The 23,251-nt window shown below is 53.2% G+C and overlaps 1 protein-coding gene across 3 annotated transcripts in view; it reads left to right on the top strand.

Moving 5' to 3' along the window:
* The window catches only part of SPNS3 (sphingolipid transporter 3 (putative)), a 60,861-nt gene that overhangs the window by 30,023 nt on the left and 7,587 nt on the right, over positions 1–23,251 (top strand). For 2 of the 3 annotated variants that reach the window (XM_023184631.1, XM_023184632.1), the window contains exon 9: positions 15,935–16,000. The exons of the other annotated variant lie outside the window; for it this stretch is intronic. In XM_023184631.1, coding sequence (XP_023040399.1) covers positions 15,935–16,000 — 66 coding nt within the window. The remainder of the gene's footprint in view (positions 1–15,934; positions 16,001–23,251) is intronic. 3 annotated transcript variants of the gene reach the window in all.

Consider the following 23,251-nt stretch of genomic DNA (forward strand, 5'->3'; position numbering starts at 1 on the left):
CCACCCATCCACCAATCCATCCACCCATCCACCAATCCATCCATCGATCCATCGATCCATCCATCCATCCATCCATCCATCCACCCGCCCACCCACCCACCCACCCACCAACCAATCTATCCATCCATCCATCCATCCACCCACCCATCTATCCATCCATCCATCCATCCATCCATCCACCCACCCACCAATCTATCCATCCATCCACCCACTCACCAATCCGTCCATCCATCCATCCATCCATCCATCCACCCACCCATCCACCCACCCATCCACCCACCCACCCACCAATCCATCCATCAATCCATCCACCCACCAGTCTATCCATCCATCCATCCATCCATCCATCCATCCATCCATCCATCCATGCACCCACCCACCAATCTATCCATCCATCCATCCACCCACTCACCAGTCCGTCCATCCATCCATCCATTCACCCACCCACCCACCAATCCATCCACCCATCCATCCATCCATCCACCTACCCACCCACCCACCCACCAACCAATCTACCCATCCATTCACCCACTCAGCAGTCCGTCCGTCCATCCATCCATCCATCCATCCCTCCCTCCCTTCACTTCTCAGATTGAAGGAACCAAAGTCCTTCCTGCATGATTTCTGCTGTTGAAGGAGTAAGTCCTGGGGAGATAGGCTCCAAACTCTTCTTGGGAAGGGCTCATGGGAAGGTGGGTGTGTGTGCATCTAATATGAGTGTGTATATGTTCATTCTTGTGTGTATACATTAAAACAAATATACTGGCCGAGCATAGTGGCTATGCCTGTAATCCCAACACTTTGGGAGGCCAAGGAGGGTGGATCACTTGAGGTCAGAAGTTCAAGACCAGCCTGGCCAACATGGTGAAACCCCATCTCTACTTGAAATACAGAAATCAGCCAGGCATTGTGGTGGCACCTGTAATCCCAGCTACTCAGGAGACTGAGGCAGGAGAATCGCTTGAGCTCAGGAGGCGGAGGTTGCAGTGAGCCGAGATTGTGCCACTGAACTTTAGCCTGGGCAACAAAGCAAGACTCTGTCTTAAAACAAACAAACAAACAAACAAACAAACAAACAAACAAACAAAAACCCTGACTATACTAGCCAGGCACGATGGCTCATGCCTGTAATCCCAGCACTTTGGGAGGTCAAGGTGGGCAAATCACTTGAGGCTATGAGTTCGAGACCAGCCTGGCCAACATGCCCTCTCCCATGCCCCGTCCCCACTAAAAATTTATTTAAAAATTTAGCTGGGCATGGCGGTGTGTGCCTTTAATCCCAGCTGCTTTGGAGGCCGAGGTAGGAGAATCGCTTGAACCTGGGCGGTGGAGGTTGCAGTGAGCCGAAATCATGCCATTGCACTCTAGCCGGGGTGACAGAGTGAGACTCCATCTCAAAAAGAAAAAAAAAAGAATATACTTGTACATACAATGTACGTTTAGCACAAATGAATAGACGTACTAAATGTACATTGTATGTACAAATAGATCTATTTTAATGTGTGTGTGTGTGTGTACATGGTGTGTATGCGTGTGTTGACATGTGCTGTTTTGTACACTTCTCTGTGCATGAGTGTGCACACCCACCTCAGGACATGCAGAGAACCGCGTGGGATGTGCCTGTGTGCACATGTGCGTCTGTGGCTAAGTATAGCTTTTCTCCTGCTACTTTTGTGCCTGTAACTGCATTGTGTGGGCAGGATGATTTTTGGTCGCACTGTGTGTCTGTTCCCAGATTTCCTGAAGCAGGGGCCAAATCATGCTGCTTGTTTCATGGAAATGAGCTTTTCTGAGAATATAAAGTCTGGTCTGGGGCCTTCCCTGGGGGAGCCCATGCCCCGTGGTCACCTACAGAAACAGAGGGTTCCATCTCTTCCATCTTTCCTGTCCTCTTGGCAAGGGAAGTGGACTTCTCGGCTGTTAATTAGGGTCCAGACACGCACACAGCAGGTCTTGGCTTATACCACCTTCCTTGGCCTTCTTCCCAGAGCTGCTGCCCTTCAGAGAAGGGGTTTGTGCTCAGAGGAGGGACTGTACCCAAAGCACTGACCTGGTGGCTGGAGGATGTGGCTGAACGTTGGCTATCCCCCCTTAGGTGGGCTTTGTGGTCAAGGTGGAGGGACGGGAATGGGGCGTGGGAGGGAGCATGCCATGATGTGTCTGAAAGAGCTGGACGTCATTCCTTCTTCTTTCCTTACCAGTTGTGTGACTTGTGTGACCTAGGGCAATATCTTGACCTCGGAGCCTCAGTTTTCTTAGCAAGAAAATGGGAGTGCTACTCCTTACCTCTCGGCTTCCTTAAAGAGATAAGCAAACTTTTGAGCCTGTTGGTTTTTTTTTTTTTCTGGAGACAGAGTTTAGCTCTTGTTGACCAGGCTGGAGTGCAATGGTGCAATCTTGGCTCACTGCAACCTCCGCCTCCCAGGTTCAAGCAATTCTCCTGTCTCAGCCTCCTGAGTAGCTGGGATTACAGGTGCACACCACTACACCCGGCTGATTTTTGGTATTTTTAGTAGAGATGGGGTTTCACCTTGTTGGCCAGGTTGGTCTCCAATTCCTGACCTCAGGTGATCTGCCTGCCTTGGCCTCCCAAAGTGCTGGGTTTACAGGTGTGAGCCACCACGCCCGGCCAAGCCTGTTATAATTACTATGCATATGTAACAAAACTTAATGGCTTAAAACAACAAAAACATTTATTTTGCTCACATATTTGCAGTTTAGGCCAGGTTTGAGAGCAAGAGGGGATGACATCTCTTTTCCACTTGGTGTTAGCTAGGCTGGATAAGGGTGAGGGGCTGGATCATCAAAGTGGTGGGGCCTGCCTGGCAGTCGATTTAGCTATTGACTGAGACCTTAGCAGAAGCCATTGGCTGGTATACCTGTCTGTGGCCTCTCCGTGTGGTCTGTGCTTCCTTCCTCACCGCATGGTGGCCGGGTTAAACAAGGACTAATGTTCTGAGATAGTGGGCCAGGTAGAAAGAACTGTGTTGCCTTTTATGACCTACCCTTGAAAGTTACCATAAATGTAACTTGCATTCTCTGCATGCTATTTTTTTTTTTCACCTGAGCACAACTTTCTGCTCAAATTAGTGGGGCAAAGAAATGGACTCTAGGCCATGCATAGTGGCTCACGCCTGTGATTCCAGCACTTTGGGAGGCCAAGGCGGGAAGATTACTTGAGATGAGGAGTTCAAGACCAGCTTAGCCAACATGGTGAAACCCCATCTCTACAAAAATACAAAAATTAGCCTGGCATGATGGCAGGTGCCTGTAATCCCAGCTACTTGGAAGGCTGAGGCAGGAGAATCACTTGAACCCAGGAGGTGGAGGTTGCAGTCAGGCAGGATTGCCACCAATGCACTCCAGCCTGGGTGAGGGAGTGAGACTCCATTTCAAAGAAAAAAGTAGAAATAGACCCTATCTTTTATTTTTTTTATTTTATTTATTTTTTTGAGACAGAGTCTCTCTCTGTCGCCCAGGCTGGGGTGCAGTGGCCGGATCTCAGCTCACTGCAAGCTCTGCCTCCCGAGTTCACGCCATTCTCCTGCCTCAGCCTCCTGAGTAGCTGGGACTACAGGCGCCCGCCACCTCGCCCGGCTAGTTTTTTGTATTTTTTTAGTAGAGACGGGGGTTTCACCGTGTTAGCCAGGATGGTCTCGATCTGCTGACCTCGTGATCCGCCCGTCTCGGCCTCCCAACGTGCTGGGATGACAGGTGTGAGCCACCGCACCCGGCCTAGACTCTATCTTTTGATGAGAGTATCAGTGATCTGCAAGAACTTGTGGAATTGGAAATATTGCAGTGGCTATCTTTGGAAAATGCAATCTCCCATCATGCCCCAGGGGTTCCTTCTCTACTGTCCTCTGGGCCCTGCTGACATCTGACATTGCATAGGAAAGTGTTTGTGTGCACAGTGGCGAAGCCCACCAGGGTGGGTCTCTAGTTCCGTGCTGCTCTTCTGGTCTCACAGGTGAGAAACCCGGACTCTCTCACACCCCTGCTTGGCCCCATGGGTTGAAGGAGGAGATGTGCTTGAGGCCTCAAATGGCCAAGCCTATGGCCATGGCCAGGTGGCTGAGAGGCAGGTCTCCACCAGGAAGAGCAGCAATGTCCACTCACGTATGAAATATTTCCCCAGCACCTCCTCTTTGCCATATGCTGTTCCAGGCACTGGGGTACAGCATGAACAAAGCAGGCAAAAGTATGTGTGTGTAATACAATAAACATAGAAAATCAACACCATAGGCCAGGCACGGTGGCTCATGCCCATAAATCCCAGCACTTCGGGAGGCCGAGGTGGGCAGATCACGAGGTCAGGGGTTTGAGACCAGCCTGGCCAACATGGTGAAACCCTGCCTCTACTAAAAATACAAAAATTAGCCAGGCGTGGTGGTGTGTGCCTGTAATCCCAGCTATTCAGGAGACTGAGGCAGGAGAATCGCTTGAGCCCAGGAAGCAGAGGTTGCGGTGAGCTCAGATTGCGCCTTTGCACTCTAGCCTGGGTGACAGAACGAGACTCTTTCTCAAAAAAAAAAATAAAAAAAAAAAAAAAAAAAAAAAAGGCCAGGCACAGTGGCTCACACCTGTAATCCCAGCACTTTGGGAGACCGAGGGAGGCAGATGTCGTGAGGTCAGGAGTTCGAAACCAGCCTGGCCAACATAGTGAAACCCTGCCTCTACTAAAAATACAAAAATAAGCAGGGCATAGTGGTGTGCACCTGTAATCCCAGCTACTAGGGAGGCTGAGGCAGGAGAATCGCTGGAACCTGGGAGGCAGAGGTTGCAGTGAGCCAAGATTGCGCCACTGCACTCCAGCCTGGGTGACAGAGCAAAACTCCCTCTCGACAAACAAACAAACAAACAGATACCATAGTATGTTAGATGGGGATCAGTTCTGTGGAGATCAACAGCAGGGAAAGGGGATAAAGAGAATGACAGGAGCAATGCAAGGGGCCAGGGGAGGCCTTGTTGAGACTGTGACATTCCAGAAATAAGTGTGGGAAGAAGCCATGAGGGTACGGGGTGGAGCAGAGAAGCACAGTCCATGCGGAGGACAGCCTGTGCAGAGGCCCTGAGGGAGAATGCATGACTGGTGTGTTGGGGAAATGTGGCTGGAATGGGGTCAGCCAGGGAGCAGTAGAGGCGATGAAGTCAGAGGTCACAGTGATGGGGCAGTGAGGGTGTGGATCATGGAGGGCCTCGTACGTAGATTCACTCTGGCTTCCCATATCACTGACACTGGAAGCCACCAGAGTGTCCAGCGCAGAGGTGAGAGGATCTGACTTAGGGGTTGTATCTGCTATCTACTACTGCATAAAAAATCACCCCACAACTTCGTGGCTTAAAACAATGCCCAATTATTTCTGATTCCGTGGCCTGGCTGGATGGTTCCTCTGCTGGTTGGCCTGTGTCCACTCACGTGGCTGCTTTCATCTGGACGATTACCGCACCGGAATGTCCACGCTGACCTTACTCACCTCTGGCTGCCCCATGGGTCCCCTTCATCCTTCTCCATGTGGCCGCTCATCCTCCCCTAGGCGAGAGCAGCTTCCTTACCTGACCATCTCAGGGCAGTGCTCTAGGCAGCAAAAGTGGAAGTTGCAAAGTCTGTGAAGCCTCAGGCCAGGAACTTGAAAAGCATCACTTCCACCTGATTTATTGTATTTGTTTTATTTATTTATTTGTTTATGGCAGAATCTTGCTCCGTCGCCCAGGCTGGAGTGCAGTGGTGTGATCTCGGCTTACTGCAACCTCTGCCTCCTGAATTCAAGCGATTCTCCTGCCTCAGCCTCCAGAGTAGCTGGGATTACAGGCACCTGCCACCACACCTGGCTAATTTTTGTATTTTTAGTAGAGAAGGGGGTTTCACCATGTTGGACAGGGTGGTCTTGAACTCCTGACCTCAAGTGGTCCGCTCGCCTTGGCCTCCCAGAGTGCTGGGATTACAGGCGTGGGCCACTGTGCCCGGCCTCAACTGGACATATTAAGAGGCAATTCGGCTGGGTGCCCAATGCAAACATGGTGAACCCCGTCTCTACTAAAAATATAGAAATTAGCCGGGCGTGGTGGTGGGTGCCTGCGGTCCCAGCTACTTAGGAGGCTGAGGCATGAGAATCACTTGAACCTGGGAGGTGGAGGTTGCAGTGAGCCAGGATCACACCACTGCACACCAGCTTGGGTGACAGAGCAAGACTCTATCTCAAAAAAAAAAAAAAGCAATTGGGTATGTATGAGTCTGGAGTTCAGGAGAGAGGTCTAGGCTGGTTATTTCAAGCCATGAGACCAAATGGGGTCACTAAGGGCATGAGCGGAGACCTGAAGCTTGAGCTTGGAGACATTCCACACGTCAGTCACGGCTGTGAATGCACAGTGCTGCTGTGGTGAGGTCAAGGGTGGGACCAACAGTTCACTCTATCATGCTTTATCAAATGACTTTGGTATTTTTATTTGGGGGACACTAAAAAAACCAAAGCAAAAGCAGAAAAGCGCAGAGAAGACAATAACAGTTATTCCTGTTTTCATCTACAAGAGTGAATAATTCTTCACATTTTGGCCTTTTTACTTCCATATCTGTTATTCAATTAGGTAACTATCATTCCATATATGTGTCTGTCTGTCCATTCACAGGCTTATGGGTAGGTAGAAATAGTTTTATTAACCTGGGGTCATATGGTAGTGCAATTTTTAAAAACAGATTTATAGAGATACAATTCATATATCAGGTTGGGCACAGTGGCTCATGCCTGTAAACCCAGCACTTTGGGAGGCCGAGGCAGTTGGATCACTTGAGGTCAGGAGTTCGAGACCAGCCTGGCCAACATGGTGAAACACTATCTCTACTAAAAATACAAAAATTATGGGCCAGGCGTGGTGGCTCACGCCTGTAAACCCAGCACTTTGGGAGGCTGAGGCAGGCGGATCACGAGGTCAGGAGATCGAGACCATCCTGGCTAACACAGTGAAACCCCGTCTCTACTAAAAATACAAAAAATTAGCCGGGCGACGTGGCGGGCACCTGTAGTCCCAGCTACTCAGGAGGCTGAGGCAGAAGAATGGCATGAACCCGGGAGGCGGAGCTTGCAGTGAGCCGAGATTGCGCCACTGCACTCCAGTCTGGGCGACAGAGTGAGACTCCATCTCAAAATAAATAAATTAATATTTTTTTAAAAAGTACAAAAATTAGTCAGGTGTGGCAGTAGGTGCTTGTAATCTCAGCTACTTGGGAGGCTGAGGATAAGAATCGCTTGAACCCAGGAGGCAGAAGCTGCAGTGAGCCGAGATCACACCACTGCACTCCAGCCTGGGCGACAGAGCAAGACCCTGTCTCAAAATAATATTAGTAATAATTCATGTATCAGACAGTTCACCCAATAAAGTGTATAATTCACTGGTTTTTGGTACATCCATAGAGTTGAACAACCATCATCACATCAATTTGAGAACATTTTGCTCACCCCAAAAAGAAATTTCATGCCTATTAGCAGTCACCCCCATTTCCCTCCAATCTATCTCTCTGCTCCCCAGCCCTGGCCCTAGGCGGCTGCTACATCTATTTTCTGTCTTTATAGATTTGTCTGTTGTGGATAATTCATATAAATAGAATCATATAATACGTTTAATTTATATGAATCCACTTGAAGAAACTGAAGTGAAATCCAAGGAATTAAGTTTGAATTAGTTGTGAAACCGTGGACTTATTGATGAATACGAGCTATGAAAGTGGACAGCAGCCTTCTTCTACCTCCTCTCTCCCTTCTCTCCCCAATCTCCTGATTTTTGTTAGTTATATTATTATTTTTACTTTTTCTAGAGCATTCACAGTCTGCTGTTGTTTTGTTTGGGTTTTTTTCTGTTCATTTATTTTTTTGCTTTCTTTTTTTGTTGTTGTTTTTGCTTTTGCTTTTATTTTGAGACGGAGTTTCGCTCTTGTTACCCAGGCTGGAGTGGAATGGCACGATCTTGGCTCACCACTACCTCCACCTCCCGGGTTCAAGTGATTCTCCTGCCTCAGCCTCCTGAGTAGCTGGGATTATAGGCATACAACACCACGCCCAGCTAATTTTGTATTTTTAGCAGAGACAGGGTTTCTCTATGTTGGTCAGGCTGGTCGCGAACCCCCAACCTCAGGTGATCTGCCTGCCTCAGCCTCCCAAGGTGCTGGGATTACAGGTGTGAACCACCGCACCCGGCCACAGTCTGTTCTTTAAGCATCATCCTTGTAGTGGCTTGACAATAGTTTCTTATTTAAGTAGATTCAAGGTTTGTTATCAGTCTGTTTACACAGATTCTTTATTCCTGAGTTCTTTATTTTGCTTCAACTCCTAACTGGGTAGATTTTGTGATTAAGAAATTTTTATCCACCCCCATCTCCCAAAAGGCTAGAGAGTTTATTTTCTTTTGGTTCATTTATGCATGAGATTGTCTTTTCTTTGATATTTATTTATTTATTTATTTTGAGACAGGGTCTTACTCTGTCACGAAGGCTGGAGTGCCGTGATGCAGTCATGGCTCTCTGCAGCCTCGACCTCCGAGCTCAAGTGATCCTCCCACCTCAGCCTCCTGAGTAGCTGGGACCACAGGCATGCACTACCACGCCCAGTTAGTTTTTCTATTTTTTGTAGAGACAGGGTTTTGCCATGTTGCCTAGGCTGGTGTCAAACTCCTCGGCCTCCCAAAGTGCTGGGATTACAGGCATGTGCCACTGTGCCCAGTCTGAATTAATATTCTCATTGCATTGTTTTATAACTTGAAGCCAATATAAGGAATTTCCTTCTGCTCCTTCTCTTATTGCCTATCTTTTAGGTTGGATTTTTTTTTTTTTTTTTTTTTTTGAGACAGAGTCTCATGCTGTAGCCCAAGCTGGAGTGTAGTGGCACAATCTCAGCTCACTGCAACCTCTGCCTCCTGGGTTCAAGCGATTCTCCTGCCTTAGCCTCCCGAGTAGCTGGTACTACAGGCGTGCTCCACGATGCCAGTCAATTTTTGTACTTTTTAGTAGAGACGGGGTTTCACCACGTTGGCCAGGCTGGTCTCAAGCTCCTGACCTCAAGTGATCTACCCGCCTCGGCCTCTCAAAGTGTTGGGATTACAGGCGTGAGCCACTGTGCCCGGCCAGGTTGGATTTTTTTCTCCTTATCTCCCTCCTTTCCTTCCTTCTTTGCTTTTCTACAATATGTATCCAGAGTTTACATGCTGAATGACTTTCCTCTGAGCTGGGTGTGGGCAGCTCTGCGCAGAAACTGGATTGGCTTTGATAATCGTGTGGGTGACTTTGTGTCTTTGACTCTCCCTGCCTTCTCTGTGACCATTCCGTTGTCCAAAGGTAATGCAGTCTGAGTTGAGCTTAGGTTCTGCAGACCTTTCTGTTGCCGGAGGGAAATGCAGGGCTCAGGCAAATGAGGCACCTGTAAAAACACCTGGGCTGTCTGCTCTGTCTTCTGGGATTCAGGTAAATGCTCTATAACACGGTTCATTCTACTTAATTACTGGGTGCATTCCCTTCCGAGACGGGGGTTGCCCTCGGGCCTTGAGTGGAGTCCGTGGTTGGAGTCGTTGGCTTTCTCTGGTTTTACTTGTCTCTCCCCAGCAGCTTTCCCTGCTGGCTCTCAGGGACACTACTCAGTTTATTTCCCTCCAGATATGGGGGTGTTAGTGAATGACTGTGGGGAGGGAAAGCCTAGAAGGTTAATACCCTCTTCTACAGAACTGTCTGCTCTTTTGCTTGGCTGCCAGTTTTTTTTATTTTTTTATTTTTTATTTTTTTGAGGATCTTGCCGTTCACCCAGGCTGGAGTGCAGTGGTGTGATCATGTCTCACTCCCTGCAGCCCCAACCTCCCAGGCTTAAGGGATCCTCCCCGCCTCAGCCTCTGGAATAGGTGGGACCACAGGTGCATGCCACCATGCCCGGCTAATTTTTTAATTATTTGTAGAGATAGAGGCTATGCTGTCCAGGCTGGTCTTGAACTCCTGGGATCAAGCAATCCTCCTGCCTGAGCCTCCCAAAGTGTTGAGATTACAGGTGTGAGCCACTGCGCCTGGCTGCCAGTAGGGAATGTTTATTTCGCTAGGTTTTGTTCTTTTCTTTGGTAAAAAAAAAATCACTTTTTTTCTGGCTTACTATTTTTTGCTTCTGCGTGGAAACTTAAGTCTATGATGCAACTTTCAATTCTCCATCTTTGCTCAGGAGTTGACCCTGGTGATCTTGAAGGCTGTTTCCTGCCCAAACTTGATCATAGCTCTGAGTTCCCTCCTTGCCCGAGGAGAGACGTGGCCACCACTGCACAGAGCAGAGCCAGTGTGGCTGTCACTGAGGCCTTTAGATCCAGGAGAGGACACTGCCCTTCCCAGTCTTTTTTTTTTTTTTTTTTTTTTAAGAGAGAGTCTTACTCTTTTGCCCAGGCCAGAGTGCAGGCACGATCTGTCAGCCTCCCCCTCACAGGCACAACCGATTCTCCTGCCTCAGCTTCCCGAGTAGCTGGGATTACAGGTGCCCGTCACCACACCTGGCTAATTTTTGTATTTTTAGTAGAGAAGGGGTTTTACCATGTTGGCCAGGCTGGTCTCGAACTCCTGGCCTCAAGTGATTCGCCTGCCTCGGCTTCCCAAATTGCTGGGATTACAGGTGGGAGCCACTGTGCCCAGCCCCTTCCCAGTCCTGAAGACTCCTGCGTGAGGACCTGGGATGGAGGCCTGATAACTGCCCATCTGGCATCCACAGGGGAGCTTGCGGGGTGGTTGGCAGAGATCAGCCAGGATGTAGTCCACCATAGCTGTCCTCAAGGGTTAGCCCAGGATGCGGGGGATGGCTGTGGGATCTGCTCTCTGGTCCCTGGAGTGGTATGGAAAGCTGGGCTATGTGAGCTCCTCAACTCTGGGGAGCGTTCCTACCACTTCCCAGACTTGGCCCTTGGGGAGCCTCTTGGATAAGCCCTTTCTACCTGGCTTTCTGGGCTGGAGTAACCAGGCCCCACCAGGCGCTGTCTGAGAGGGTCTGAGACAGGCCCACTCATGCTTCCCCTGAGGGCCCCACAGCCCTGCCAAGATGCAACAGGTGTCTGTTGGCTGGCAGCATGGCACACCAGGAGAGCCCACAATCTCAGCCGAATTCTCTGGGAGGACGCAAAGCTTTCGCTCCCTTCACTGTCTCACTCCCCACCTGCCTGCCCACTGGCTTGTTGGGCTGCCGCCGGCCCCTGGAAACCAGGTGGTGCCCTTGTGCCCCAATGCCGGTCCTTGCAATTACAGGTTGGCAAGCCCAGGGACAAAGCGTGCCAGACGGTGCAGCAGCTTGCTGGCGGCTGGTCTGTGTCCTGGGGCCTGTGTCCTGACTGGCTTAGGCAGAGAGTTGGTCAGTGAGAGAGGGGGATTGGGTCTCAGCTCTGCCCTGGGCACAGCGAGACCCTAGGGGACACTGGCCTTTTCCCTTCTTGGTGGGCTCAGAATCCATTCTTTGCAGTTCAGAGTCAGTTACCACCCAGTTGGAAGACTGAGCTGAACCAAGATTGAAGGCACTGCCCTGCCACGCCACAGGGGCTGACCGTTTCTGCCTGCTTCCTCCTCCTGCCAACCTGCACGTGCAGGTGGACAAGAGGAGAGGAATGTGTGTGTGAAGATCTAAGTGTGTGCACATCCGCTCTTGTGCATAGATGTGCACAAGAGTGAAGACACAAGCATGTTTGTGTACGTGTATGTGTGTGTGTGTGAGTATAATTACTATGCTTATTATGAGACCACAGGGATGCATGGGTACATGCCAGGTTGTTATTCGGCAAGTCCACCCCAACGAGCCTGTGCCAGGGTTTATAGCCATCATCTTTCTGGTGCCCTTGCCACACGTTTTGATAATTTGAATGGCTCCCCATTGCCTACATCTGTACGTAGTTGTGGCGTGTGAGTTCTTCGTGTGTGTCTCAGGTTGTGGATGTCCGTGTGTGGGTGCATGCGTGTGAGTGTGCTTGTGTGTGAAAGTGCTTGTATGTTGATCTCGTGTGCACGTGTGGGAGGCCTTGGCTGTGCGTGTGTCTGGGCATGTTCACGCGGCCGCGTGCGTGACAGTGTGAGCATGGATACCTATGCGTGTGGGTCTCTGTGGCTGGGGATGACTAAAGCCAGGGACATTTATCATCACTTTCCTAGCTCGAGGGGGAAATTATCTTGGTCTGGAATGGCAGAGGCCAGGGACTGAGGGGCTCCATGTTTCTCAGGCTCCAGGCAGTGTTCCCAGGCCGTATCTCCCAGAGGGATCTAAGCCAGGGTGCAGGGAGGCCACACAGACTCTGAGGAGACAGGGGCAGAGTCAGATTTCTCTTTCGGAAGTCCCCTCCAGGGCTGGTGTCTGGAGGGATGGTGGGGCCTGGGAAACTGGGGAGGAGACAGCCGGGGAGGCCTGGAGTGCACTGGCCAGAGGCCATGGACAGGAGAAAGAGGCAGATTCAAGGAATGTGCAGGATGCAAAATGGACAGAAATCGGTGATGAGGGGTGTGAGGGTGAGCAAGGCATGTAGGGAACCCCCAACCCCAGCGTCTGGCCTGGGTGATGGGGACCGGGCGCTATTCCTGAGCCAGAGGAGATAAGCTCCAGCAGCTTGCTGGCGACCAGTCTGCCCCGGGGCCTGTGTCCTGGCTGGCTCAGCCACACTGGGCAGGAACAGAGATGTTTGGGGACAGGGGAGAAAATGAGTTTAGGCAGCTATTCAGTGTGAGGTGCCTGCGGCCGTCCAGGAGGGAGTGTCCACAGGGACCTGGGATCGCAGGGCTGAGATGCCCATGTAGGAGCAGCTTCGAACAGTCAACTGAATTCTACAAACCAGAGCCCCTTTATTTTTTATTTATTTATTTTTTGAGGCAGAGTCCCGCTCTGTCGCCCAGACTGCAGTGCAGTGGCGCGATCTCGGCTCACTGCAAGCTCCACCTCCCAGGTTCACGCCATTCTCCTGCCTCAGCCTCCTGAGTAGCTGGGACTACAGGTGCCTGCCACCACGCCTGGCTAATTTTTTGTATTTTTTGTTAATTGTATTTTTAGTAGAAACGGGGTTTCACGGTATTAGCCAGGATGGTCTCAATCTCCTGACCTCATGATCTGCCTGCCTCAGCCTCCCAAAGTGCTGGGATTACAGGCGTGAGTGCCCGCAGCCGGCCCCAGAGCACTTTTTGTGTGTTTGCTTTGCTTTTGAGTTTTGGAGCCCAGGTTTGAACTGCTCGTGGAAGCCACTGGGCTCTAGGACCCAGTGTGCACTGGCCTGTGAGGAACCCCAGTGCAAAGTGGGGTTACCAGCTTAACAAGCAGGGGCTGCTGGTGCTGGAGGGTCCTGGTGGAGCATCTGGGGCACCCTGGCGTTGTACCGTTGGGGAAGCCAAGGTCCAGAGGTGGTGGCCTCCCCAGTCCTGCTCAGCAAGGCAGGGTGTGGCTGGGCCCGTCCACCCCAGGAGGTCACACCCCTTGGCTGTGGAACCCCTCCAGGAGCTGAGTCAGCCCTGGTGGCCGCCGCCCCAGGACACTCTGTAATTACAGGATTAGAAGGTGGTCTCTCTGCAGCGGAGCCCTTTGCCCCTCAAAGCTGCCAAGCGGAGACAAGGATTTGGTGGCACGGTGCCGGCCTCCAGGTGTGTCTGAGGAGACCTGGCATCCTTGGGCGGCTTCTTTAGTCTGAAAGGCCCCATTGTAGCTGCAGCCTCCCTCTGATGGGCTCTATTTTGGGGCCGGGATCCACCCTGCCCCAGCTGGAGGAAGGAAAAGGTGTATTTCAGCGTGTCCTATGGGTGTGGAGTGGCCGAGGAGAGCAAAACGGGGGGCTGGTTGGGGGACGGGGTGCCTGGGCTGCACGGAGATGGAGGTGGTAGAGGCAGATGCTGGCGTCGTAAAGCGGGGAGAGGCCTGGAGGGCCAGGTGCAGGTGCCCGGAAAAAGTTGAAGGGAGGAGGGTGTGAGTCAGGCCAGGCTTTCATGTGGCCCCAGGAGGCAGCTGGCAGACCCTGCTAGGCTGGAATGCGGATCTGCAGCTGCCCAGGCCCCACCTGAGACTTGTCTGCCAACAACTTCTTGATTTCTGCCCCTGTGGGTGCCCGGCCCCATGTCCCAGGCCTGAGGGAGACCCACCTGCCCTCAGGGGCCTCTCAGTTTGGGTGCCAGGGACCAGGCACTGCAGTCCCAGGGGCTGAGTTAGACCAGGAGAGCGCATGGCTGCTTGGGCTCCTTGGCTGGTTCTGCTCTCCCTCCACCAGAGCTGGGCCACGTTCCTGCCCCGCCCAGCATGGTAGGCACATCCCAGCCCCTTGCCTCCGCTCCCGTGGGTCCCCGCCTGGCGTGGTCTTGTGGCTGTCCTGGGCCCGTCCTGATCCTGACTGTCCTTCAGGCTTCTCCCCCGTGCCACCTCCGCCCAGGGACTCCACGTCCATCTCGGGCTGTCCTCTGATTCCCTGGTGCTAGCCTCACCAGGCTCTGTGGATGCTGGGAACCCCCCCTCCCCCCAGTGGCCTCTTCACCCTCACCATGCACAGGCCATCACAGGGCGGGGGGTGGGGGGCGCTGATCAGGATGTGGCTTGATGCGTGCCCTCTGGCCTGAGTTTATCTGTGAAATGGGTGTAATGACATCTGCCTTACAGGGCACCTAACCTGAGGGCTTAGACAGGGTCACAAGAGAGGACAGGGCTGGTGCGTGGTGGGTGCTCGGGCGGTGGCCCTTCAGGTCGTCTGTCCCGGGTGCTCCGCAGCCACTGATCATCAGGTCTTCGGGTGCCTGAGCCTGGGCTACCCTGGGGACAGCCCCGTGATCCAGGAATGACTAATTCCACCCTTGCAATAAGCTCTTGGAAGCTTTGAGAAATGAGACTTTTTTTTTTCTTTCTTCTTGCTGCTTCATTAAACTCTTCTTGAGTGAGGGGAATGAGGATTGTCCTAATCCCTTGGCACGAGGTGAAAGGGGGGCAGGTTCCGGGCTTGTGGTAACCAGAGGACACTGGGAGCAGAGCTGGGGGTGGGCACTGGGCAGGGGCCGTAAGCCTCATGCCCCAGGCAGGCTTTACTCAGGGTCAGCTGGTGACCCCAGACAAGCCCCATCCTTGACCAGGCTCAGTTTGAGCGTCTGCACGATGGGTGTCCCGGGCCTTGCCCACCTCCCTGTCCTGCTCCACGGGGAGGGGGATGGCCTGGAGGGGCCTTTGGTGGGGTGCCTGGGGCTGGGCACGCTGGCTGGCACACAATAGATGCCTTCTCAGTGTATACGGACTTTTGGGGAAAGCAGAGGAGGGGTGGGCAACATCCAAGCAGTCTTTTAGTCTTTCTTCTCTAAACTCTGTTTTTCTTTTCTTTTCTTTTCTTTTCTTTTCTTTTCTTTTCTTTTTTTTTTTTTTTTGAGGCAGAGTCTCACTCTATCACCCAGGCTGGAATGCAATGGCGTGATCTCGGCTCCCTGCAACCTCTGCCTCTTGAGTTCAAGCGATTCTCATGCCTCAGCCTCCTGAGTAGCTGGGACTACAGATGTGAGCCACCACACCCTGCTAATTTTTGTAATTTTAGTAGAGATGGGGTTTTACCATGTTGGCCAGGCTGGTCTTGAACTCCTGACCTCAAGTGATCCGCCTACCTCAGCCTCCCAAAGTACTGGAATTACAGGCTTGAGCCACTGTGCCTGGCTTAATGTCTGTTTTCTTACCTTTAAAAGTGGCCTGGGAGGAGGCCTAGCTGCTTCCTCCTGGGCCCCAGCGAGGGACTCCAGGGGCTGGACACTCGCCTATGGGTCCTGGCTCTGTCTACCCACCGTCAAGGCTGCTGGAACTGGAAAAACAGTTCCAGACCTTCCTTGCTAAATCCAATAAGTTTCAATAATGCCTTTCTCTGTGGCGTCCCAGTCTCTCCTCTCCACAGGTGGGGAGCAACAGGTTGGATTAGTGACTGGGGTCTGGGAATCCTCACCGAGGCCACCCTCTGTCCACAGGTGTTCCTGGGCCTTGGGGAGCTGCTTCTGTCCTGCAACTGGGCAGTGGTTGCCGACATCCTGCTGGTAGGTGCGGGAGTCGGGGTAGGGGGCTGAGCAGGGGGAGCTAGACAGAGTCCAGCTCAGGACTGGACCTCTGCTGGTGAGCAGCTGCCTGGCAATGGCGTCAGAGACCATGCATCAGGGGACCAAAGTCATTCACGGTTACCTTGGACCAGAGGCCTCTGACACTCTCAGACGTCTCTGACCATCATCCCCATTTTGCAGATGAACAAATGGAGGTTCAGAGAAGGCAGGTGCCTGTTCCAAAGTCACACAGCCCCAACGCAGGGAGCCAGGGCTGGAACCTACGCATTTTGACTCCCTGGGCTCCCTCCCTCTTTTTTTTTTTTTTTTGGAGACTGAGTACTCTTGTTGCCCAGGCTGGAGTGCAATAGCCCGATCTCGGCTCACTGCAACCTCCGCCTCCTGAGTTCAACTGATTCTCCTGCCTCAGCCTCCCAAGTAGCAGAGACTACAGGCACCTGCCACCATACCCGCCTAATTTTGTATTTTTAGTAGAGATGGGGCTTCACCATATTGGCCAGGCTGGTCTTGAACTCCTGACCTCAGGTGATCTGCTCGCCTCGGCCTACCAAAGTGCTGGGATTACAGGCGTGAGCCACTGTGCCTGGCCCCTCCCTCCTTCTTTCTGTAGCTTCTCAGCAAGCAGGCTCCTTGGCCTCCACTCTGAGGCATGTAGACAGGATGCTATCCTTCAGGGCAGTAGCCACTGAGGCCCACTGCGCCAGCCCACACCAACTTGTGTGTCACAGGCTGCCATGCAAGGATCAGCCCTGCCTGTCAGAGACCTGATACTGTCTTGATCACATGACTGCTGCGTCCAGAGTCCCACACGGCCCCTCCCTGAGCCCCACGCCCTTCGTCCAGCCTCCTTGCCTCCTTCTGGGAGGCATACAGGGAAGGACTTTGAACACCATGAAGAGTTGTGCCTTTGTAGATAACGCAGGGCCCTGGGCCTGTGAGCACCCCGAGAGCCTTCCTTCCATCTCCTGGCAGCCTGGTGCTGGCCACAAGGGAACTGGACCAGCCTGGCCGTCGGCTGAGAGCTGTCCTCAGGGCAGTTCAATGTCGCCGTACAAGCCTGGATTCAGAAAACAGACCTGGCTGTCAGCCCTGGTCCTGCCACTAATGAGCTGTGTGGCCTTAGGCAAGTCACTGTGTGTCTCTGAGCCTCGGCATCCCCATGTGGAAAGTGGGGATGATAATGGCACCTGCCTTATGGATTGATGTGAGGGTGAAATGAGAAGATCCATGTGCCTGGCACAGAGAATGCTGGCTAGGATTCTTACAGCAATCCAGAATTTTCCATTTTCTCATTTTCTATCCCCCAAAGAAATCATGGTGCCCTAGAATCTGAGTTTGAAAGAGTTATGGGTATGTATAGTCATTTACTCCGTCAACAAACCCTGCTTGAATACTACTGTGGACGGGATGCTCACTCCCTGCCAAGATGTCTGCCCCTCCCCAGCAGATCCCCTGACCCCTCCCCACAGCCCAGGCCCAGCGAGTGTGGAGAGGCCTGCCCTGTCTTTGGCTCCTGGGTGAGTGGATCAGCTGCAGGGCTGGCAGGTCTTCCCTGCCCCTCCCTCCAGACAGGAGACTTGGGCTCCAGCCCAGAGTCAGCCACAGACCTGCTGCATGGCCCTGGGCCTCAGTTTCCTTGTCTATAAAAGGGGTAATCAGCACCTGCCCGGTAGGGTGAGCGAAGCAGCCTCCAGGAACGCTCAGGAAAGGGGAAGGCATTGGCAGATGTTTTATTCATGGGATTGTCCGCTTTTAGGCTCAGGGAAACTAACATGCCCCCAGCATAGCTGGTTCTCTCTGAGGTGGTCCAGATGGAGCTGAACCTGCCCCCGCAGCTTCCCTGACCTGCCCCCCACGGCGCGGCTCCCTCTTCCACATGACAGCCCCGCAGATATGTGAAGGCTGCACCCGTGTCCCCCAGCGTCTGCCTTTGTAAGAATGATTAACCTGGCAGAGCCAGGCTCTTTGTGGGGTTAAAGAGGAGAGTGTGTGCTGGGGAGGGCAGGTGGGGGAAGGGGGGAAGGAGAGTTAGGGACTGGCCAGCCGCACAGTTTTACCCATCTGGGGAGCTGCCCAGGGAGCCGGCTGGACCGAAGCCAGCCCACCTCAGGGCTCCCCATGGTCCTTCCTTGGCTTAGAGGCCTCCAACCCCAACATTTTGCAAGGTCCACCGCCCCAGAGCCTCCCGCCCCCTTCCCTGCCTTCCCACCTTCCTGGAGCCCTGCGGCCAAAGATGCTTTGCGGCCTTTGGGGGTCAGAGCTGAGCAATCCTTGTAGCCCCTGCAGTTCAGCTCCTCCATGTTGCTGCTTCCTCCCTGTAAAGGCCGGTGGAGGGGGAGCCCTTCTGTGCAGTGGAGGGGCAGATGCCAGCTTGGAGCAGGGTGAGGAGGGCGAGGAAGGGGAAGCAGGACACCGAAGGTAGACCATTCCCTTGAGGAGCTGAGTTGGCGGGAGCAAAGGGCATGGTAGCTGGAGTTGGCAGAAGATCCCGGGAAGCTGGCATTGCTTTTCTGCTTTTCAAAACAGGAGGCCAGAACACCCTCCAGGGAGCAGGGAGTGGCAAGCAAGAGGAGAGAGGGGGCCCTGTTGGAGGGTGAGCTGAGGGTGGGATCCAGCGCTGGGGGAGGAAGCAGCCTCCCAGCAGAGCAGGGGCAGGAAGTGTGTGGGGACAGGGCCTGTGGCAGGAAGTAGAGGAAGGTCCCCTTTGCCGGCCGGCACTTGCTCCTGAGACAGGAGATCGGCTTCTCTTTCTGCAGGGGCCAGGGAGGGAGGAGGCCTTAGGGTGTGTGTGAACAGGGGCCACAGAACAAGGGAGCAGGGAGCGAAGGGCAGGGCACATTCACATGAACAGCTTTCGGTAGCCAAGAAAGCCACAGACGGCCGATAGGAAAATGGGTGGAAACTGCAGGTGTCTGGGAGGTTGGAGCCTGTGGGTGGATCAGAGGGCAGAGGGCAGCAGAGCCCAGGCTCGAGGACTCTGCAGCAGCCCATCTGCTTCCGCTTCTAGCCCAGCTCCTCACTAGCTGTGTGGCCCTGGCCAAGTGACTGAACCTCTCTGGGTCTTGGTTTGCTCACCTGTCCAATAGGTAGAGCGGTGGCAACCACCAGTGACACCCCAGGCTATAAGGATAGAATGAATTCACACCTGCGTCCTATAGATTCCTGAGTGGGTGTGTGGGCCCCGCTGACTTCCAGATCATCCATTCCTCGGGACACTCCTCTCTTTCTTTCCTTCTTTCTTTTTTTTTTTTTTTTTTGAGACGGAGTCTCGCTCTGTCGCCCAGGCTGGAGTGCAGTGGCCGGATCTCAGCTCACTGCAAGCTCCGCCTCCCGGGTTCACGCCATTCTCCTGCCTCAGCCTCCCGAGTAGCTGGGACTACAGGTGTGCCCCACCACGCCCGGCTAATTTTTGTATTTTAGTAGAGATGGGGTTCACCATGTTAGCCAGGATGGTCTTGATCTCTTGACCTCGTGGTCCGCCCCCCTCAGCCTCCCAACGTGCTGGGATTACAGGCGTGAGCCACTGCGCCTGGCAGGGATGCTGCTCTCTTCGATGCAGTCTCCACAATGGGGAGAATCCAGGTTCTCTCTGGAGAAGGGACCTCAGGGGCCCTCTGGTCCAGTGGCTTGAAGACATCACTGTGCATGAAAGTCAGGTTTGGGGGAGCTTGTTACAAACCCCGATTCCAGCCCCTGTGCCCTCCAAGTCCGTGCTGAGGTCCGGGGACCTGTGTTTCTGATGAACTTCCCAAGTGATCCTGCCATCGCATTCCGTAGAGCGCACTTTGAGAACATTGGTCTGGCGTCGCGAGCTCGCCAGTCCATAAATGCTTTGCCAAATTCCAGCCATCCCCTTGTTCACATACGCCTCCCGGGAGCTCATTCCGCACACCTCGGGCAGCACCTGCCTCTCGGGGGGCTTTCTGTTGATGAAAATGATTTGGCTCAGTCACAGCCAAGACCCACCTCTGCCAGCCTCCCCTTGGCCCCGCTGGGCCTCAGAGGGCCCTGCTCCCTGGAGACTGAGATTATGTCCCCTGAACCTGCATCTCCTCAGGCAGAGCTCCCTGCCTCCCCACACCTACCCATGGGGGCTCCCTCCCAGCCCTGCTGTCTGTCCCGGCGCCACTCAGGATGGCCCAGAGCCAGCTCACCCCAACCCCTCTCCAGGCAGGGGACAGTGTAAGCAAAGGCGTGGAGGGAGGATCCCAGGAGCACGATCTCTGGATCTCAACCAGTGTGGGGGCTAGCAAAGGAGGGGGCTCATTTCCTCTTTCTCAGGCCTGTCCTCTGGGGTCCTGCAATCCAGCCACAGGCTCATCTCCCACCCCTCAGCAGACATCACCTCTGGGTTCTCCCCCTGCCCCAGGTTTCAGTGCTTCCCTGCTCAGCCTCTGCCCCCAGGTAGCTGTCAGCTCACTGGCCTGTCTCACCCTCCCAGGGGTGTTTGGGGGCAAGGCCTGGGTGGGGGTGCAGGAGGCAGGCTGCCGGGGCAGTATGCACCTGGTGTCTATTGCTCCGACTTTCTGCAAGCCCTTGGTTGGCCCTGGTTTAGCCCTGGGCTATAAAGGGAACAGCCCTTCTAAGAAGGGAGAGCCAGAAACAGAGGTGTTTTTGTCTCAGAATAGAGTGAGCCTGGATTTTTGGGAACCCAAAGCCTCTTATTTCTGAAATTACCCCCTGGGCTCTCCAGCTTCTGTGGGGCCCAGTCTTGGCTGCTGGCTGCATGGAGACAATGAGGACTTGAAACAGGCTGGGGGAGACCCACCTCTCTCGCCACTGGCAGCAGCGACACAGCTGGGCCCAGCAGGTTGGGGTTCCTGGGAGAGGAGGAAGTGGCCACCCTACCTGGACCTTACTGTGGGGGTCCCAGCAGCCCCAGCCTCCATGTGGACTTTTTTGGACATTCAGGTTCCTCCCTCCAGGAGGCCTCACCTGTCTTCCTGGAGCCACCAGTGAGTAATCACATAATTATGGGGTGAGAAGGAAGTCCTTGGGGAAGGTGCAAAGCTGTTGGTCAGTTCCTTCTCAGGCCTGTTGGCAGATCCTGGTGATGGCAAGAGGCCCGGTTTCTCTCGCCACCTGCGCAGGGTGGCTCAGTGCCAGTGACCCTGGGACCAGACAGTCACCACAGTGACTCCCGCCCTCTGCCCTGCCCACCACAAAACCCCCTGCATCTGCCCCCTGGGGTTCCGGAATGCAGAGATCCTGTCCCTGGGATCCTCCCTCCACACCTTTGCTTACACTGTCCCCTGCCTGGCATGCCTTCCCCGTCTCTTTGCCAATTACTCTGCCATCCGTTCACAGGGCTAGCAATGAACTTGTCCTCCTCACATTTCTCTTGGCTTTCTGAATGTTCTATTACAAATGCATAAATATTGCTGGAAACACTGGCTCCTCCTTGCCCATCACAGCAGAGTAGTCAAAAAGCCAGGTCCTGGAGGGAGAAGGCCTGGGATCCTATCTCAGTCCTGTTATTTCAGGCTGGATGACCTTGGGCAAGTCACTTGCCCTCCCTGTGGAGGTTTTTCTCATCTGTAAAATGCAGGTGGTCATCGTATCTCCCTCATGAGTTCAAGTTGATGTATAAAATGCATACAGCAAGCGTTCAATAAATGTTGGCAGTTATTATTTTATTATTATTATTATTATTTTTTTTTTTTGAGATGGAGTCTCGCTCTGTCCCCCAGGCTGGAGTGCAGTGGCCGGATCTCAGCTCACTGCAAGCTCTGCCTCCCGGGTTCACACCATTCTCCTGCCTCAGCCTCCCGAGTAGCTGGGACTACAGGCGCCGGCCACCTCGCCCGGCTAGTTTTTTGTATTTTTTAGTAGAGACGGGGTTTCACCATGTTAGCCAGAATGGTCTCAATCTCCTGACCTCGTGATCCGCCCGTCTCGGCCTCCCAAAGTGCTGGGATTACAGGCTTGAGCCACCACGCCCGGCCTATTATTAATTTTTTTGAGACAGGATCTTGCTCTGTCACTCAGTCTGGAATGCAGTGGTGCCACCTCGGCTTACTACAACCTCCACCTCCCGGGTTCAAGTGATTCTCCTGACTCAGCCTCCCAAGTAGCTGGGATTACAGGCACACATCACCAAGCCCAACTAATTTTTGTATTTTTAGTAGAGACGGGTTTTCACCATGTTGGCCAGGCTGGTCTTGAACTCCTGACCTCAATTGATCCACCTGCCTCGGCCTCCCAAAGTGCCGGGATTATAGGCTTGAGCCACTGTGCCCAGCTAATATTGATTATTACTAACTCATGGCCTCAGATCATGGACACCTAGGTCTTGGGGATAAGGCTACAGGGTGGTAAGCTCCCCTGTGGCTGTCCAGCTGGGTTCATGTGACCACGTGGTCTCTGCTGGAGTCCCCTCCCCCTCCTTCCTTCCATCCCCTGCTGTAGCCCTGGGTTCTGGCAGAGTTTCTCCTGGGAATAGTCTCCCAGCTGGATCTACTTGACTTATTTCGTTGGCAGACTTTCAGCTAGTCCCCTCTGTGCCTGGTACCTCGCTGCACCCAGGGACCCCAAGAGAAATGAAGGGTCTTTGCTGCCTACACACCATAGGGAATGGTGGACAGAGAGAGGGCCCCTCACAATGCTGGGTGACATGAGTTCAATTAGGGGTGTGCATAGGAGTTGTAGGAGCTCAGGGCAGGTACCTGAACTCTGAGAGGGCTTCACAGAAGAGGTGACCCAAATGTAAGTCCTAAATGACAAATAGAGACGCTCCAGCTGGACCAGAGAGTGGAAGGCATACCAGGCAGAAGGCGCAGCCGAGTTCAAGTGCCTGGAGCATTCCATCTCAGAGCATTATTTTGGTTTGATGCCCACACGAAGCCTCCAGGTAGCAGACGAATAATGACAATGAGTGACACTTTCAAGATTGGTACTATTATTATCCCCATTTGGGGATGGAGAGACAGAGGGAAGAAAGATGAAGCAGCTTGCTCAAAGTCACACAGCTAGCGAGTGGGGATCGGGTTGGAACCCGAGACTCTGACTCCAGAGTTCATCCTTTTTTTTTTTTTTTTTTTTTGAGACGGGGTTTTGCTTTCTCACCCAGATTGGATTGCAATGGTGCGATCTTGGCTCACTGCAACCTCTGCCTCCCAGGTTCCAGCGATTCTCCTGCCTCAGCCTCCCGAGTAGCTGGGATTATAGGCATGCGCCACCACGCCTGGCTAGTTTTTGTATTTTTAGTAGAGATGGGGTTTCGCCATGTTG

Source organism: Piliocolobus tephrosceles, chromosome 16 (assembly GCF_002776525.5).
Source record: "Piliocolobus tephrosceles isolate RC106 chromosome 16, ASM277652v3, whole genome shotgun sequence".
In the NCBI taxonomy this organism is placed as follows: domain Eukaryota; kingdom Metazoa; phylum Chordata; class Mammalia; order Primates; family Cercopithecidae; genus Piliocolobus; species Piliocolobus tephrosceles.